Source organism: Electrona antarctica (assembly GCF_951216825.1).
Source record: "Electrona antarctica genome assembly, chromosome: 13".
In the NCBI taxonomy this organism is placed as follows: domain Eukaryota; kingdom Metazoa; phylum Chordata; class Actinopteri; order Myctophiformes; family Myctophidae; genus Electrona; species Electrona antarctica.
The window spans coordinates 14,564,506-14,584,377 of record NC_136794.1 but is presented as its reverse complement, the minus strand read 5'-3'; the positions used below and the strand labels follow the sequence as shown (position 1 = coordinate 14,584,377).

The window sequence follows — 19,872 nt, the reverse complement described above, 5'->3', positions numbered from 1 at the left end:
AATGAATATGCGCGACATAGTCACAATGCTATAAACTTTATTATTCCAACATAATTATGCTAAAGATGGTGTGTATAGTCGGTCAACATATTTCTTTTTCCGTTTCGAGAAATAAAGTCAGACATCGTTATTTCTGCAAACCGCATATAAGAAATATAACATCTAAAACAACATTTAGTTTATGTAAGTTTGTAATGTAAGTTTGCCTACATGTGGACTTCCACATGTAGGTTGGAATGCAAATGACACATTAGCTTGAACAATGCCCGTCTCCAGCCGGGAGGAAGGTGTGAACAGCACGGCTTGTGGGGGAGAAAGGGTGAGGGCTCTAAGAGCGGTCCCACGGACCAGCCTGACCGGCCTGACCAGCCTGACCGCTCCGACGCGCTAGTGTTAACACTAGCGCGTCGGAGCGGTCAGGCTGACCGATTTTGAAATTTTGAAGTGGATTTTCTTTGTCCATGAAGTCCTGAGAAAGTTCCCCTTGCATGACTTTTTCTAAATGTTCGATTCAAACCATCTCTGTTTTTTTTTCCATCTGAAACGTTTTGGAAATATGATTTTAGACATAATTCTACTAAAATGTCTGCTCTTTTGCGGTCCGTGGGACCGCTCTTAGAGCCCTCACCCTTTCTCCCCCACAAGCCGTGCTGTTCACACCTTCCTCCCGGCTGGAGACGGGCATTGTTCAAGCTAATGTGTCATTTGCATTCCAACCTACATGTGGAAGTCCACATGTAGGCAAACTTACATTACAAACTTACATAAACTAAATGTTGTTTTAGATGTTATATTTCTTATATGCGGTTTGCAGAAATAACGATGTCTGACTTTATTTCTCGAAACGGAAAAAGAAATATGTTGACCGACTATACACACCATCTTTAGCATAATTATGTTGGAATAATAAAGTTTATAGCATTGTGACTATGTCGCGCATATTCATTTCATATATCAGCGCATCAAAAATATTTTTACTTTATTTTTCGGAGGGCACGCTAAACGAACAGTGTAAAAATGACATGAATCAATGACATGAATCATTCCAACGCGATAGACCTCCTTCCCTATAATGTATCCCCTCTATATAAAAATGACAATATATAACGCTAATGTCGTATTTATTTTATTGTCTCAATACAAAGATGGACAGTGTAATTGCTGCGCAAGGGTAATTAATTATAGTGACATGTGAGCGCTATATTGAATATATAGCGCTCAGATCGTCACTATAATTATAGTTTCTGAAATGAAAAAGAAAATATGGTGTGTTGACTGACTGGCGTATTGTTTCCACCTATATCTATTGAGCATAGCTAAATAAATACATGTTGACTATACACGCCATCTTTAGCATAATTATATGGGATAATAAAGTTTATAGCATTGTGACTGAGCTGTGCATGACATTTCCTGTTGGCTGTTTTCAATGAAATGACTTGTGTATAATATGAATAAATGCTACATCCTACATTTATTTTGTACCGTAGGCTATAGTTTTTGAACGAATATTACCATGTAGGCCTGAATGTTTGGTGTTACATACATGTGACATCAAATCCTTTATACACATTTTTTGCATCGTAGTTGCAAGGTGACAAGAGCAGGAATGTGCAGAATAGCCCAATCAGAAATCAATTCGATTGTTATTGTGTTGATTGTGTTTGAACTATTGAATCAATCAGTATAAATAATTCTGCACATTCCTGCTCTTGTCACCTTGCGGGGAAACTCCCCCCATTATTTGTAATAGCCCAATCAGAAATCAATTGACATTTGCAGTGATGGCGTGCCGCTGTCTCAAGATGTTGTCCAGAGGCTGGTGGAACCATTCCTCGACAAAGGGCGGAACATCACAATGGATAACTTTTTCACTTCGATGAAGTTGGGGCAGTCTCTCCGAGCAAGAAACACAACGATACTTGGAACTGTGAACAGACAGAGGCGAGAGTTGCCTCCATGCGTACGTGGAAAAGAAAGGCTATTCCACACGCAACTGATGAAGAGCAATGATGCCACGCTCACCATCTACCAGAGCAAACCCAACAAAAACGTTTGCATCCTGAGCACCATGCACCGTTCCATCGGGATTGGTACAGACCCCAAAGAAAAGCCAGAGTCTGTAACTGATTACAACCACACCAAGTGGGGAGTGGACATTTTGGATCAGATGGCACGAAACTACAGCGTCAGAGTTGGCACCAGTCGCTGGCCAGTGGCTGTCTTTTACAACATGCTGGACCTGGCTGCCATCAATGCCTATGTATTGTTCAAACAGTGCTTGGACAAACCGCAGCTCACCAGGAGGGAGTTCCTACAGGACTTGGCACTACAGCTCCGTAAGGAACACATGGATGAAAAGGACTCTGCGTCAGTGCCACCACGCACACCTCGGCGCCAGCAGCGCAGCGCACTGCAGCCGCTGCCGACCACACCACAGAACCAGCCTACAACGCCAAGAGCTGCCAAGAGGGCCCAGAATGGTCCACAGACACCAGACACCCCTACCCCCAAGAAGAGAAGGCAGTGTCAGCTTGACGGATGTGCAAACAAGACGCTAATCAGCTGCCATAAATGTGACAAACGGGCGTGTGGAACATGCACTGGTACATTTACTATGACATGTGTCAAGTGTATCTAAGCGAAAGAAGAGAAAGACAACATTTTGTGTGCCATCCAGATAAATGTACAGAAACTAATGCCATAGGATGTTTTCCTGATTTTATGTCACACCTTGCATGCTTTATATTGTTATATTGTGTAACACTAAGAAACAATAAACATTCTTGAATTAACACAAAGTATTCATGTCTGACTTTATTTCTCGAAACGGAAAAAGAAATATGGTGTGTGGTATTGTTTCCACCAAGCGCATAGCTCAATAGATATAAATACATGTTGACTATACACGCCATCTTTAGCATAATTATGTTATAATTTATGTTCATGGATCCAAGTAAACAGACATTGTTTTTTTTTACTACGGTACAAATTTGGTTGATTCAATACAGAAACGAGACGGTAAGATGCGCTGATATGAAATGCGCGACATAGGAACGTGGTATGGTACAGAAACTAGCTATAGCTAGCGCTATATTGAATATATAGCGCTCACATCGTCACTATAATTATAGTTTGGTAAACTGAAATGAAAAAGAAAATAACTTTTCTGCACGCGACCAGTGGAACTGATTTCCACGCATCACGGCTCTCTTTTTTCTCTCTCCCTCCCTCTCTCGTGGAGAGGGAGAAAATATCCAAGTAACTGACGGTGAGGTATGCGGAAGTGCATTTTAGATAACGCTGTAGCACTATTTGTGGCGGTGATGCGTCACATGACTTGATCTATCCTATGGTGTATATATAAACCGTGCTGCTGCTACGGATCTCTCTGCTGGCACAATAAATCAAATATATATAAATGACATCGATCATAGGCGGCGGCTAGGCCAGGCTTAGCCTTCCCAACAATTATGCTGGGTATTTTTAAAATATATATAGGCTAATATGTGGCTAGCCGGCCGCTCCCAAACTCCCAACTCCTTTGTCTGTAGCCTAAACTTTTCTGATTTGCACGCACGCACGCACAGCTGTCGCGCATATTCATTTCATATATCAGCGCATCAAAAATATGGTGAAATATGGTGTGTTGACTGACTGGCGTATTGTTTCCACCTATCTATTGAGCATAGCTAAATAAATACATGTTGAAAAATAACTTTGAGTTGTCCTGTCGAGTTGAAACGCTGCCTTGAATTAGTTGGAATGTGACATTTAGAAGACAATGGCAAGTCGTCAACCCCCCGCCACGGGGGGAGAGGTGTGAAGAGATGCAGGGAGAGAGTGGCCAATGGAATTGCACGAAAAACACCGGTCAGCCTGACCGTTAGCCGTCATAGTAGTAGTGATTTTAATTCAGACATGCTAGTGTTAACAGCCTAAATATGACAAGCTGAAATTTCACTTTGACATAAATCGTTATTATCAAGTCATTGACCGGAGGAATTTCATTTTTACAGGAGGTTAGCTATCTAAGAGGGAGTGTGTGCGCGAGAGAGAGATTTGATCACAAACCACTGGACCAATCAGTGCCAAGTTTCTTGGGCACACTGCCAGTAGTACTGATATGCTTTTTTTCATGTACGTTTTATATTTTTTGAAATATTTGACAGAATTTTTATAATGGCAGTAAATTGGTAAGTCAAAGAGGACGAAGAGGTGACTACTAGGGTTTTTTATTTCAAAGAATGTGGTGAAACTGAACGACGACTCTGGGGAGTTTATCAGTTGGCACATTTCCAGTCTATTACACTTGATACACTATCACCTCCTGGCACCTAAATGTGTGTCTGTACCGTAGTGAATGTCTGTTACTCTGTATCTTATCTGATTCCTCCAGTATTTTGCAAGTCTAACTATAGTAATGTTACTGCTCTCAAAATCAAAAAAAAAAGGGTGGAATGCCATGGAGGTTTATGAGCACCCTCGCTGCATGTGGTGGAGGAACCTTAATCATTTCACGGAACCTCTAGCGCCATCCTCGTACCAGAATTAGCCTATTTTAGCCCCACTAGTGAGAGTAGCATGGCCATGTGGATGGCAATGATGGTCAGTTCAATAGTTTGGTCTGGTTCGGTGTAAGGAGCAGCTCAGACTCTGTGACGCAACACTTCGCTCGACATAAGCCACTGTTTTTGGTTATATTATTTATCAGTGAGGAGAGCATGCTAAAGTTGGGTAACCAACAAAAAAGATTCACTTGACTTCATAACGTAATTTCACCCTCATCTTTTCTCTCCAGATAATTATTTGTCGTTTGGTTTCAGTTCCTCCTCTCGCTCCAGTTTCTCTCCCTCTCTTTTATATGTAGAGTGGAGATGTGGATGATCGATTAGCATCATTGGTTTTGTTGCCTATTGTCAGAGTTTAGGCCAAAATGTAACGTAATGTAAATGTAACAGGCATCACATTGTTTACTCTGTTTACTAAGGCTGCCTCTTCCAGTCAAAGACTGTTTATCTATGACACCAGACTGAACACAGACTCATTGTTAACAGACAATAGCGTGCTTGTTTTGGAAACTAACAGGCATCTATGAATGATTCCAAAATGATCGACACACAAAGAAAGTATCTATGAAGTAAAAGTTGCCCACGACTTCCCAGCTGAAATTTTTGGATTATCAATTCATTAATTCATATTCTCTTATCTCTTCAAGATTCTTCATAGTTTTATCGGTCCTAGCGCCGTTTGTAAAGCACTTGTGAGATGCATTAAAGTAGGTTAATTATTATTACTACTACTACAGTACTACTACCACTATAATGATTTGTATTACTACTAGTAGTAGTAGTAGTAGTAGAAATTGTAGTATTTAGTATCAATCAGAGGCATATTTACAATAGAGCAGCTGCCTATACCCAACTCCCTGACTGAGAAATAAAAGAGAGGAAAAACACCAAACCCGAGAACTATTAGTGGGCAGCGGATTGGCTCCTTGCGCATTCCGTTGCACGACACTCACACATAGGAATGTAAATGTAACCCGTTGTCTCATGGGTTGCCAGGTGTGGGGGGTCTAAGTGGACCAATACCTGTACTCGCCTGGCAGGAAGTTGGAACAATCTCTTTGAAAACCTGCAAAATGCATTTGAAAAGTGCGATACAAATGAAGTCAGTACAGCCCGACAATGCTTTGTTCTCAATTTAAGCAACGTCATTACTTCCCTGGGAAAGTGAACAAGAGTCAATTGTGACAATGATTTACGCATCATGTTAAAAAAAAGGAGGGAGACAACATTTGTAGCTGGTGTTTGTAGCATTCAACGAAATCAACGCTGATGAAGGCTTGTGGGCCAAAACGCGTACGCTGTGCTGCTCTGCAGCATACCATGCCAACTCTTTAAAGAATGAAAGGTGCCTTAAAACGAGAGTTCCGTGAGTGCTGATGTTTTCTCTTTTAGAGATTGTTTCTGTAAAGTTAGGTACAGACCGCGCACCAGGTAAAAATGTGTGTTTGAGACGAGTTGGAGTTGTGCAAGCTATTACCTTGACGCATCATGTTAAACCAGATAGTAGACTGACAACCTCTCACCTAAATAGTCTGTCTCCTAGCGTTTGAGAGAGATTTAACTTAACCTCCGTATTTCTGCCTCCCTGAAATGTCATTCCTGGATACTCCACTGTCCACTGGTATCAATTGTATGCACATAAGCATCAGCCCGTACCTTGTTTGTAACTGCCAGCGTTTCCCGGCAGGAAGAGCACGGGAGCCCCAGTCAGTTTGAGAGCTCGGGTCTCCTGGGCGTACTGCCCCTCCCCGTACAGGTACAGACCATACGCTGGATACAACCTGGACACGCGACGAGGCAGGGCCACCCGCTGGCAACGACAATACAGACACACATACACAATAATTTAATATGCACAATCATTTCACAACATTCTGTAGGTTTGTGCGATGAAAACAACTGTAAGCAGCCAATTTCACATGACAGATTTCACATGACATGAGGGGTCATTACCCCTTCCCAATACACACACACACACACACACACACACACACACACACACATATGTATATACATTTTATACAAAGCAATATGCTCAACAGATGGCACAGGACAGGACACAAGTGTGTCACAAGTGTGACACTAATAGTTGTGGTGTAGTGCACCTGTTGGTGTTGCAAGGAATGATGGGAGAGCATGGCTCACATAAAGTGTGGATCCTGTTGAATATGAAAACTGTCTCATTCTCTGTATTGTCAAAACTCACCACCTAACTCAGCCTCAGAGATTAAAAAAGACCAATTGGGGGTGATTATGTCATATCTTCTACTTCCAATTCTCATATGAAAAAAACACACCACTTAAAAATAACCTGGACATTAATTTCAGAATAGGTAGGTATGTACATTGATATACAGCTGTCAGGAAACAGCTTGATTAGAATGATAACGCATCACTACACGTGCGTTTTAATATTGTTTTAATTGGTTGATTAGTTCGGGTAGAGAACCACACGAGGCTCGGACTGAAATGTCACTATCGGTGATGAAGCATATATAATTAAGTATAGTATTAATATAAACCATAGTAGTTAGCCTACTTATTATAATGATAAGCACTAAAGCACTCACCCGGTACTCTGGGTATTCAAACATGTAGGTCATGCTGCATCCATTCTCTTCAAATCCCTTCATCATCTCCCACAGACCCACTGCCAGAAGACCCGCAAACAGACCGAACAAGACCCCCGTGAAGACCCTCATCACGCTTCAGTCTGTGCGGCTTTATTTATTTACAAACATCCATGTTTTCATCCGCTTCCTTCCTTCAACCAGACCACTTGTCTGCTCACCCCTCCCCAGCAGGAAGGAAAGGGAAGGTGCTGTATACGTCCCATAGGCCGAGGGGACAGTCGCGCTGTGATTGGAGAGTTGGTTGACAGGGCAACCAAAGCCGGACCCCACTTTGAGAAGCCCCGCCTGACAACTGAGGCTGAGATGACTGACAACCATCATTTACATTTACACTAAATATTTCCAACACAACATTGGCACTTTGGCAGAATATGTAGGTCATATAAGACTTTTGGGGAGGCATACATGAACTTAAACGTTTAAGTCAGTTTTTAGTAGTGTTTTAGTCAGTGTGGTTTTATTAGTTTTAGTGTGTAGATATGCCATCCAAAACGAGTTTGATCGACATAACGACACAGGTCACCTATCAACCAATTAACCAATCACAGAGCATCGTCCCCACCAAGCATGGGATAGGGCTTTGATCCTACTTAGCCTCGCCCCCCTCGGTCCACAAACCTCGTCACCAGGCTTTCCACGGTCCCTACTCCAGATCATGCTGATCCTACTGAGTGACGATACTAGCGTTGACTCCCTTTGTAACAATGGAATGCGGAAGTGCTCATTCTATCTCAATGGGATTATAGTTCCCATGTTTGGAACCATAGCACCCTCGCTTCAAAGCTTGTCGCTACTCTTTTCTTCTACGGCTCTGATCCTACTATAGTATGCTATGCAGCAGCATATGTCACTGATTGACAGATTGGTTGACCAATTGCAACTGAGAGTACGTGAAAATTGCCTAATTAGGTGGATGATGTTTTATGTGCTATAAATAGCGTATACTATCATTCATATCCCAGTTATATATAGAATAGTCTACAACTTGTAATTCTAGTGTAGTGGGGCAAGTGAACAATTTTGGGTAAGACCAGGTGTAGCTACTACTAAATTACTTTTACAACATGCATTACAACTTAAGAACCCATTATTTACAAACCATCCTTTCCAGAATCAAAAAAAAATGGCAAACTCAGAATATAGAGCGTCTAAAACAGAAAATATTTTAAGATTTTTTCTGATTCTTTTTGTTTCTCTCTTTATCTCACATGTGCAGGTGATTTGAAATGAATTAAACTAGAGAAAAGCAGCCTTTTGGGCATTTACCTCGCCTTACCTGACCGCCCCCTGCCAGGACGTGCACCCCTGGCCCTCCCTCCTCCCGGCAGCTGTGCCCCTGCCAGGACCTGTACCCCTGATACTGCCAGTCCTCCCTCCCTGCCAGGACCTGTACCCCTAATACTGCCAGTCCTCCCTCCCTGCCAGGACCTGTACCCCTGACACTGCCGGCCATTCCTCCTCCTCCCAGCTGTCCCCCTGCCAGGACCTGTACCCCTGATACTGCCGGCCGTCCCTCCTCCTCCCAGCTGTCCCCATGGCATGATCACCTTTGAGTGTACTCTTTTACAGCACTGGTTCCCAAACACTGGGCCGATCATTCGTTCATTATGGGTCCTTTTATTTTTTTGGTTTCCTACATTTTGTTTTTAATTAATATTATAAAAATAAATCTCCCAAAAAGCACAAAAATTACAAAAAATTAAACATGAATTAAAAAAATAAAAACAGTCATTGCATGAATAAATAAATAAATGGAAAACATGTTTAAGAAGTAGTGAAAATACATACAAGCTCACAACACCTTTTGTGCGGTTCTAGATCTGCTATTTTCACTATAGTTTGGGTCCTGGGCAAACGTCTAATATCTATTTTGAGTCACTACACAGTATAGTGATCAATGATCACGTATTATGGTAGACATGTAGAGTAGACGGCATGTCATTTTATTTATGGAAGGTTTAAATCATGACCTGTGTTATCTTAAAAGGAGACGTGACTGACTCTTGGGTCTTGTGAAATCAGCCATGGGTGTTACATTTCTTGACTTTTTTGTCTAATTTTGATTAACTCTTATGTATTCAAATATCCCAAATAAAATACTAGGCATGTGTGTGCTTAAGATTCTGAAAGGTTAACTAGCTCTGAAATAGCATTGCTGTAGTACCGATTTCCTTACTGCAAAAAACAATTCTGACAAATGGTTCCATTTGGTCCCATTTCTACACTCGCAGAATTAAATTAACACAGTGGACTTTACAGTGTAGTAGCCTATGACACAACATAACATAACATAACATACAATATCCAGACTTAATTGATTTAAAGACATTTATTAAAATCTTAATTACAAACTCATCAAAAAGACGAGATGAACATTATTGTCCGCTACAAGTTGTGCATAGGGAAGCTGTAATTTGTGAATTCATACACAGTAAAAGCCTTAGTGTTCATTTAATTCAAATGAGTGTACAAATGGAACCAAATGGACCCATCATCATGTGTACACTATACAGTACACTATTCAGAGTTAAATAAACACTGCCGAATAGGGAGGGGGGACTGCTAATGTTGAAAATGCAAAGTAAGACTTTTGGGGACAAAAGATGCAATTACTGGGGGCGAGAGAAATAAGTAAAGTAATAAGTAACTAGTTACGTTTGGCAGGGAGTAATAAGCAGTGTAACTTTATTACTTTTTTTAAAAGTAATAAGTAATACATTACTGTTTAAGAGTAACTTTGACTACACCGATGATTATTTTGGGGGCTCATGGCCTGAAAAGGTTGAGAACCCCTCCCCATCTCAGCAATAAAAATGCCCAGATCTGCAATATGCTAAGAGACAACACGTTTTTGTTGGTTTGACAGCCTGCATCTGACAAAGCTTTCAGTCAAGTCATTCTCCATTATTCCTTGCCTTTATATTGATATGGCATATTTCAAAATGGTTAATCTGTCTTGCATGAATCATGAATGTGTCTCTTTAATGTCGTGCCAGGGGTTACACTTATTTGCCAAATCTCAGGACTATCCTCTGACACAATATGTATTTTTTGCCATGGATTCCTGGGTAGCCTATACTCCTGCAGTATCTATCCTGCACTATAGGGAGTATAGGCACATCTGGGCAATTTTGGGCTATTTTGTCCAAAATGTTGAAAAATAAAATATTTGGTAATTGTTTTAAGTAGCGTAAAGTACAGTATGCATGACATGCATGTCTAACAGTATTAAGACAACACATGGCAACATTACTTCAGAATGAACACTTCAAAGGAGGGAGAAAGGGAAAAAAAGAATTTACATGGCAGCTTTGGACTTCAACCAAGGGAGGGGGAAGGAACATTTTTTATGAAGATAGTGAGTGAGATCACACAAAGTCTGCTCTCAGTGGGGCAGTATGTACTTAACCTGACTCCGCCAGATGGGGCAGCAGAGAGTACACTGGGTTGGGGGAACCCAGTGTACTCTCTGCTGCCCCATCTGGCGGAGTCAGGTTAGTATGTACTATCCAGTTGTTCCAAATTTGGTAGAATTTGTCTATTCTAGTTCTTAGGATGCATGTTCATTTTTCCATTTTGAAAATATACAGGACTATCCCGTGCCAATCGTCCATTGTGGGTGGGATTGGGGTTAGCCATCTTCTAGTAATTGACTTTTTGCTGGCTGCCAGGAGCACCTGCAGTAACTTTGTGTCTCTCATCTGGTTCAGACATTCAATGTGGCCCAGGTACAAGGTTGTGAAATTCAGAGGTATGTGAGTTTTAAATACTGAACACAGCGATTTATGAATATTGTTCCAAAATACCTTAAATGTGGGACACCCCCAGAGAATGTGAAAGTGATTGGCTTTCTTTGCCGCACACTGCTTCCAGCATGGCCTATCATCACCTTTGTGTTTTTCCTGATACGGGGTCTTAAAATATTGAATAATATTTTTACAGCAATGTTCTCTCCAGTCCATAGAACAAGTCGACTGGAACGCCCAGATCCCTCCCCATACCTCCTCCAAGAGTACAATTCCTGCATCCCTCTCCCACCTCTTTGATGTACAACATGCTTTCCTTTTTAGCATCCGAAAGAGGCTCCACTGTAAGGGCTGATTTCAGTATGAGATAGAATCCGGATTCAACTGCAGAAAAATCTTTGAATTTACATTCTTGATTGATATAATGCCACACCTGGAGATATCTGAAAAAGTCAGTTTGTTCTAAACTGTTGCCACGATAACCTTGCATCCAGAGATAATCTACCTACATAGGTAGACCAGCATAACTTCCTTCTCCAATACCACATGAACAGGCTCTTAGGGAGAGAGCCTTGGTTACATAAACCATGTTTAACCTGTATTGATCTGAAACTATCGATTTCATTTCTTTGTATAAATCACATGCAAGTTGTGACATCTTTCCGTATCAATGACGTAAATCTTATGTCTCCTCTATTTGGGGCAAAATCTGTATTGAAAGCACACCATCTGAAAAAAATTCAACATCTTTTTTATTTCAAATGACCTCAATGGCTTATCCATGGGTTATTGAACCCCTCTAAATGGTCCGCCAAGCCCATATCACCTATTACAGCCTGAAGAGGGAACTCAGAAATGAGACCAAATCCCAACTCCTTCCATCTAGCCTTATACCCCCTATTACTTATATAGCAGAGGAGTTATCTGTGCAGCATAATAGTAATTTCTTAAACAGGGAAGAGCCATGGCCCCTGTCTTTTCTCAGTTGTAAGGTGCTACATTTAATTCTTGTTTTTTTCCATTGCCATATGAACCTAGAAATCCATCCCTGAAAATGAGTTTGATTAATCAGTGTAATTTCGAGAATAAATAAAACTTGAATGAATAGCGAGCTTGTGTTCGGTACCCCCCACATTAATGCATTTGACGGCTTCACTCCGTCTTATTAATTGGCCTAGTAGGGGTTCACAGGGCATAAATCCTCAATCCCCGCCGGCGTGGGCAGCGGCTGTCCACCTCATGAACCGCTCTCAGCGGGTAAATGGGGCTGGTCAAGGTCTCAGGTTCCAACTCCGATATTTTTGATTTTACCTCCTGATGTAATGTACTTTTACATGTTCATCATGCTCTTTTTATTCTGTATGTATGTTTTTACACTGGAGCTGTTGGACAAAACAAATTTCCTTCGGGATTAATAAAGTATCTATCTATATCTAGCTATCTATCTGGACCCCACTGGGGTTTAAGAGGTTTTAAAGCCACAAAAAAAAGAAAATACTGAAAATGATTTTTTGCAAATCTGCACTGATCTCATTAAATGACCTCAATGAAATCCTCAGGACTGAGAACTTTAAAACTGAAACGTTAACCAAATAAATAAATAGCTTCTTGCACTCAAGGCAAATTAATCCTAGCATGCTTTTCATAAAGACACAAATTGTCACGGTGCAATACATTTATACACTTGACAAACAAATCAACAAGCATTATGGAATAAGAGAACCAAACAAATATGACTGTTAATTCAAACGGGCAGTAGTTAAACTTAACAAAATGTGTTACTTAGGTTTAAAAGTGATACATTTAAATGAACCAACTGATGGCATTTGCCAATACATGCGTAGCAAGAGAGCCCAGAGGTGGGTAATGAAGAAATGATTGAGCGGCGTAAAGGATCATATAATAAACTAATTAACCATTTTCCTTTGTTCAGTCAACTCTTCATAACTGAGGGTTTTCCTCAGTCACAGGGATTTAACAGTTAACACGTCACACATCAAGCTTAATTCATACTTTGTTGTCTTGCTCATCATGTCCTTGACGTCGTTGAAGATCTTGGTGTACTTCTCGTGACACGTTCCGACAGGCTCCGTTGCTGCTGGTCTGGGTGCTGCAGTGCGAGGAGACTGGCCTTCTTGTTCTGCGTTGAAACGGACAGCTTCTCAGGCTGCTGGTGGGGGGGGGGGGGATCTCCTGGTTAGAGCTCACTGCTTCCATCTCAGGCTCTGGATCCTTGGTGGGATGGAAACAAAACGGAAATGTAGTGCGCACGCATGTTCACATGGTCATATATGAGTTATAGTTACCATTGTGGCACTCGGTTCCTCTTTGGGTTCAACTGGTTGATTGCGACGTCTCTCCTTAGCCTTGGGTTCCTGACTGCCTTTGAGCAGGACAACACAACACGTTGCAGTTTTCTCCTCTCCGTGGTCTGCTCCTGGAGGTTTCTCCTCTCCGTGGTCTGCTCCTGGAGGTTTGGGAGACAGACAGACATGACAGATATTGGGCATGGAACGAGCTGCTGATCCAATGCCAGTAACACAAAATACTGGTAGATTGGTTGGTCTGCATTATTATCAGTATTGGCACCCTTGTCGGCAATCATGTCAAAACGACGTTATTCGGACCACATATCTATTTATATGTTAATAGTGGCCAGCGGTTATGGTAGGGCCAATGATCTTGAACGTTTACTCAAAGGCAACCCCTGCCAAGTTGTATGCTTAGGATTTTCTGTAGTAAAAACTGACTTTGGAAAACAGGTAGGGAACAGACAAAATAAATCAAGACACACACACACACACACACACACACACACACACACACACACACACACACACACACACACACACACACACACACACACACACACACACACACACACACACACACACACACACACACACACACACACACACACACACACACACACACACACACACACACACACACACACACACTTCCCACATTACAGAGCCTGAGCTCTGTGCATACATGCATGTAGATCCATCCCGTATGCTCATTGATAGACTACATCATTCAGACAGAGACCCAGTCAGGGGTCATCAATATGCCCGTACACAGACAAATGTGTCCGTGGCAAGACTTGTCCTTGTCCGTGGCATATTCTAGATATTGTATTTAGATTCTTATTTGTATCACACCACCCCACTACTGAATGTCAATCTTTAAACTCTTCCACAGAAGGCAGAGTCCTGCACGGGTCCAATTTTCGATACCTGCACCCGTCCCGCCCGTCAATCATCAGTTCTGCAACCCGCCCGTTACCCGTGATTTATATAAATCTCAAAACCAGATCCGCCCCGCCCGTCAAAAAATGGACCCGTTACCCGCCCGTTACCCGTTCGTATCACAGCCACCGATAGATCATTGACTTTATTTCATCCAACACCGCATGTGGTGGTGGTGGTGGTGGGCGGCGGCAGTGTGTTGCACACGGAAAGGAAGACATGTAGTTGACTGAGGCTACTGCTGCTTATTATCACAACATAAAGTTATATCATGATTTCGACTTAAATGGCATATTGGAATAATATATCAACAAGGAGAGGATGATAAAAAAAAAGATTAGCCTGATGAGTCGACCGTCTTGATCCAAGGCTGTTTCAAACACGGTCATCACTCATCAGGCTAATCTTTTTAACTTTATTTACACTTAGACAGAGTGGCGCATTAGAGGCCAACATTACCTGGGTTAGCTTTACATCTTGTGTTGAATGTTGGCATTATAATCCCTTGGTGTTTCATCAGCGCAAACGAAAATATAGGCTACAGGCAGCAGCCTGGTGATAAAAAAATAAACTCCACACGTGAAATGCTACGATAAGGAAGCAAGGATTCGGCCGTGATGTCACTGCTATGCAACAAGGAAGTAGCACAGAGAAGCACAGCAGCAGAAACAGAACGCCATTATGAAGGAATCGGCAGTGATGTGACATCACTGACGATTCCTTGGGCATGTGACGGATTTAACTTGTCTCCGCTGTTGAGGAAAACCCCCAGCTCAGCTGCTGTTTATAACATCGCGCAGTGCAGGTCCACTGATTAAACAAGGTCACCCACCCACATTGCGTTGCGTTCCGCCCGTACCCGTTAACTTATAAAGGTATATTGTCCCGCCCGTTCCCACCCGTCAAACTCGGGTACCCACGGGAAACCACGGGTATCCGACCCGTTGCAATCTAGTTGTGTCTAACTTACCGGTAGACACAATGTCAAATGTCCTACATATCTCACAGATTTTCAATACAGTACTGTCAGACGGAAAGACAGACATGTACATAATTACAGACAAGTATTTCAAATGTTATTGAATGTTTACCAGATTTTCCATAAGAAACCGCACTTTTTACACTCTCTATTCAGTAAATATGAACTGGGATCTGACTGTTATAGTGTTTTTGCATTCTTACATAATTTTGTCCCAACGACAATTAGCAAAGATCTACAAACTTAGGACATCACATCAACCTGTTATGAGCCTGTAGATCTGCCATTTTTGGAAAAAACGTCACCTACAGTATAATGACATGTCCAAACTAGGGATGCCAGGTTGAAAGTTGTAAATTGCATAGCGGTTGTTCAATGCAGCCTACAGAAGTAATAGTAGTGTGTTTTACCAGATGGTTCCAGCACCAAGAGATTTAGAGATGTAGTGAGCCTCGTCCAATCGTCCATGTCTTTGGTGAAGACAGCAGCTGCCAGGCCGTCTCTCTCCACAACCTACTCCAATGTCTTGAACTTCAGAATCTGCATCACTGGACCAAAGATCTGCAGACAGTAGAAGCCTTCAATACACTCTCAGAAGTTTAAGAGCCAGTTGCACCACCTCAAATGAAGTTCAAACCTAACGTAGCTTAACCCATTTAGAACCGAGGCCGCGCCTGTGTCGCCTTATAGCCTTTAACCACTTTATTTTAAACTTTAGCTGTTGAAAAATAGCAGATCTACAATCTACAAGCACAGCACTGAGTACCACACTACGAGCTTGTAGATCTGCTATTTTTGGAAAATCGTGAAAACGTGCGCAAATCTTTCAGATGGAGGTCGGTGGCAAATTACACTTTTTTTGGGGGGGCGAAAACGAAAATCTTAAAACGTTCATAACTCGCAATCTAAATCATCCCGTCTAATTATGAAAAAAGATCCTGTGTTAGACGGCGCTCCGCGGTCCAGCCGCGATAGATTTATTCTTACCTCCCGTTGTTGTCAATCGACTCTAGAGTGGTGTGGCTATTGTTAGCTGCTACACAGACATTCACAACAACTTTGATATGCATTTGGCCACAGACCACACATCTTCAAGATTATTTTTTTCAGTTGTTCACAAGATGTATAATGATAAGAGCACCCCTCACAGGTGTGATTTTTTTTGGTACCCAATGAATAGACCCTTATGTGTCTGTATGTATGCGTCATTAACCCATTTTGGACGGGAACCCCTTTTGGTGTTAAGCATTATGTTGTACTTTAGCTATTGAAAAATAGCAGATCTGCCGCACTACGAGCTTGTAGATCTGCTATTTTTGAAAAATCGTGAAAATGTGGCGCAAATCTTTGACTATATGTTCTTTCAGAGCGAACGTTTAATTCAAACCTTTTCTTCTGGGGGTGTCCCTAAAACTACATAATTATCAGATGGGGGTCGGCGGCCAAATACAGATAATTCTGGAGGTCCTTGACATGAAATAGTTTGAGAACCACTGACATAGAAACATGGGTTTTTCAGCAAACTGTCAGGATTTAGAAGGCATTTGTAGAATCATCCTCAGGTCTAAATATGACATTCAGCCACGGACCCCCATTTTTATACAACTTTCTACACTGACATTGTTCACAAATGGCAGATATGAGCTTGTATATCTGCTGATGTCCAATGCAATAATAATCTAAAATGACACTGACGGTTTTAATGGGTTAAGTGTGCCGCAGTTGTGAAACAGGATAGAGAAAAAGAGATGAAACTACTTGAGAAAGGCAGTGTGTGTGTGTGTGTTTTACCTGGGGTCCCTGCTCAGTGTGCCTGGTCTCCCACCGCCACCACACCTCCTAGCATGCTCCACGGTGGTATCTCGGATACCCTTGTGGTGATTTCTGTAACACAGGTTTGTTCTATCTACGGATTGTCCTTAGTTGATCTCTTTACCCTTTGAGCTGTCCGGCATGTTACTGCCATGACTTGCTCTCTGGGTAAGAAATACATAAGCTCCTCCGCCAACGTCAAGGCGACAATCCATGGGAGGAGACCCAATTTAGTCATCGCCAATTCCCAATTGCCCCAAGTGTCCTTGAGTCCCTGTTGCTGGCACCACCACCCCAAGTAGCTTCTGCAGTGCAGCAAAAGGGACGGTCACTTGATCCATCGCCAGATTAAGTTCCCACCAGTAAACACGGCCAATTGTGTTTGATGGAGCGCCAGGCCAAGTTGGAGGCACCGCAGTTAATGCTGCAGTGGTGGGCGAGTACTTTACCTCTTACCACACCCAGACGCCCCATAGACAGACGTTGCTAAACACTCAGGCGCAAGACGCAACCTAGAGCCTGGCCCCGCAAGACGCCAAGGCCAGTGACCATCACAGGGTTGAAGGGCGCCTCAAGCTAGCCCGCCAGACGCGAGGCCAACTGACTGGTGACGATGATCAGCACGCAGGACTCCGTCTGTAGAAACCTGGACAAACTAGACATAGTTAGTGCAGAAAACAGACAGGAAAACAGACAGACATTACTTTTTTGTTGATTTCCATTCTGCTGCTCTGTGGAGAGAGAGGTTTTATTTTTGTTTGTTTTCTTTGCGACCATTATTACATGATGTTAAAAGTTAGTGTCAAGTTTCTCTGAGGCCTAGCACGTGGAGGAACATGGAATGCCTCCAAGATCCACTTCCTGCTGAAAAGGCACCATACAAACCTGTACCAGAGGTCCTTAGGAGCTGCTTGTCGTCTAGGAAATGTCACTTACCTGGTCGATCCTCTCATGAAAGTACTACTAAAAGCATTCCGTATTAATCCACACAATTCTATATGTGTAAGGTATGAAATAAAAATGTCTGGCCCTCAACTTACCTGCTCGTCCAGAGATAGACGGCTCCTTGATCAACTTGCACCCCCGTTGTTGAGGAAAGACCCCATGCATGCAGCTGCTACAATGACCACCACACCCCAGGTCTGTCTGAGTTACAGTCTTAGACCCGTCTTGCTTCGAAGAGGGCCTCTGTCGATGGTCACATCGGCATTGGCAGGGGAAGGCGCTCCGTCACTAAAGACGATACACCTCCTTACGTTTTCTTCAGGGAAGCTACAGAACACGGACAGCTGCATCTGTCCGTCTGACCTATAGACCGTGACCCTCCACTGCCGCTGGACTGGCTTTCCGCCGAGCTCCCATGTGGCGGAGACACCAGATATGACTCTGGCCAGCTGCTGACCGTTAACGGTTGCCACAACGGGAGTTCCAACACCTGAAGGGGGGCGTTGGGTGTCAGGATGGGGCGGAGTCCAGAGGCACCCAGAGAACTCCTGGAAAAAAATGTTGCTCTGGGTAGTCACTACGGCTTTTGGTGGCGTGGGAGGGCGGACTAGCACCCACGTCTTAGTACTGTGGACGTATCGCGAACAGAGACACCGCGGGACCGAAGTAATGAAAGCTGGTCTCCACTGCTTTCTACGGCGGTCATAGCATGCACGCACCGGCCTCCACTCGTTAGTGAGGTGGTCATAGTAGCATGCCAAGTCGTCATTGGTCAGGGCACGGTTCATCAGGTTGTCCACGCGGACGTCTACCTGCCTTCTGAAACGAGCCCTCAACTTACCTGCACGTCCAGAGACAGCCGGCTCGTTGATCAAACTGATGCAATACTGCTCCATTCTGTGGCGAGAGAGAGGTGCTGCTCTGTGGAGAGGTACTGCTCTGTGCCTGTGGAGAGAGAGATAGAGAGAGGTGCTGCTCTGTGCCTGTGGAGAGAGAGGTGCTGCTCTGTGCCTGTGGAGAGAGAGAGAGAGAGAGAGAGAGAGGTGCTGCTCTGTGCCTGTGGAGAGAGAGTACTGAGAGAGAGAACAGAGAGAGCTGAGGGTTGTACAAGCCGAGCTCTGATACACCTGTGAGGCTGTGAAAGAGAAATGTAAAAAAAAAAAAAAAGAAGAAAACAGATCTAACAGAGTATTATTGATGCTGCAAGTGGTTAGCTTAGGTCTGGTCTTTAACAGACGCGGTGACTGATTTGAATGACTGCAGCTATGTTGTTATCGTTTGATTCAAAATGTAATGGCCGAGCCACAATTTGAGTTAACTTTTAAATGTAGGCCGCCTAACTAACTTAAAGTTTTAAACCCAGTACAACGGCAATAATTAAGACGGGAACCTGACGACGGTGCAAAAAACAATTGCCCTCTGTGATAGTAGTTGTGGCCAAGCTAGGCTACAACGGCTACCGACAGTTTAAATGCTTACAAACGTATTTGAAAAACACAACTACAGACGTTATCGACGATATTTCCAGGAGTAATTCGAAAATAAAATCACTGTTTAAGAGGAAAAGCTAACAATATAAGCACTGCTGCAAGATAAACACTGGTTGTCGATGTATCCTCTCTGTAACTGTGAGTAATGGTGGTCCGTTAGTGATGTAGCTGATGAGCAGGTAGGTTGCTGTTAGGCAAGTGGTAAATGCGACTGGTTCTGTAAAAGTCTCAGTGCATCTGACGTGAAAATCGGTGTGAGCCTTTTAAACTCGCGAGCTGTGGCCCGCCCCTCGTCGTTGATTGGTCGGCTCGGCTGACGTGGCCTCTCGCTGGTCGCTGATTGGTTCGGCTGTGGGCTGTCGCTGGTCGTTGATTGGTCGGTTTAAATGTCAGTTTCAGTTAGAAGTTAAAAGTACGAACGCTCGTTTATTTTTTGATTGCAATG

At 42.9% G+C, this 19,872-nt stretch overlaps 1 protein-coding gene and 1 long non-coding RNA gene across 2 annotated transcripts in view; both read right to left on the bottom strand.

The window, feature by feature from the left end:
• Nucleotides 1-7,349, bottom strand: part of pgap1 (post-GPI attachment to proteins inositol deacylase 1) — a 28,758-nt gene extending 21,409 nt beyond the window's left edge. Inside the window, exons 1-2 of the mRNA XM_079518133.1 lie at nt 7,142-7,349; nt 6,228-6,381 (exon numbers count right to left, since the gene is read on the bottom strand). Of these exons, the coding sequence (XP_079374259.1) occupies nt 6,228-6,381; nt 7,142-7,273 (286 nt within the window). The 5' untranslated portion in view covers nt 7,274-7,349. The remainder of the gene's footprint in view (nt 1-6,227; nt 6,382-7,141) is intronic.
• A 5,803-nt stretch (nt 7,350-13,152) lies between these two features.
• On the bottom strand, nt 13,153-15,717 carry LOC306935876. Its single transcript, XR_013791432.1, has 3 exons — nt 15,591-15,717; nt 13,257-13,387; nt 13,153-13,182 (listed from the first exon to the last, which is right to left on the bottom strand). It is a non-coding gene; the product is annotated as an uncharacterized lncRNA (long non-coding RNA).
• Nucleotides 15,718-19,872: the final 4,155 nt, after the last annotated feature.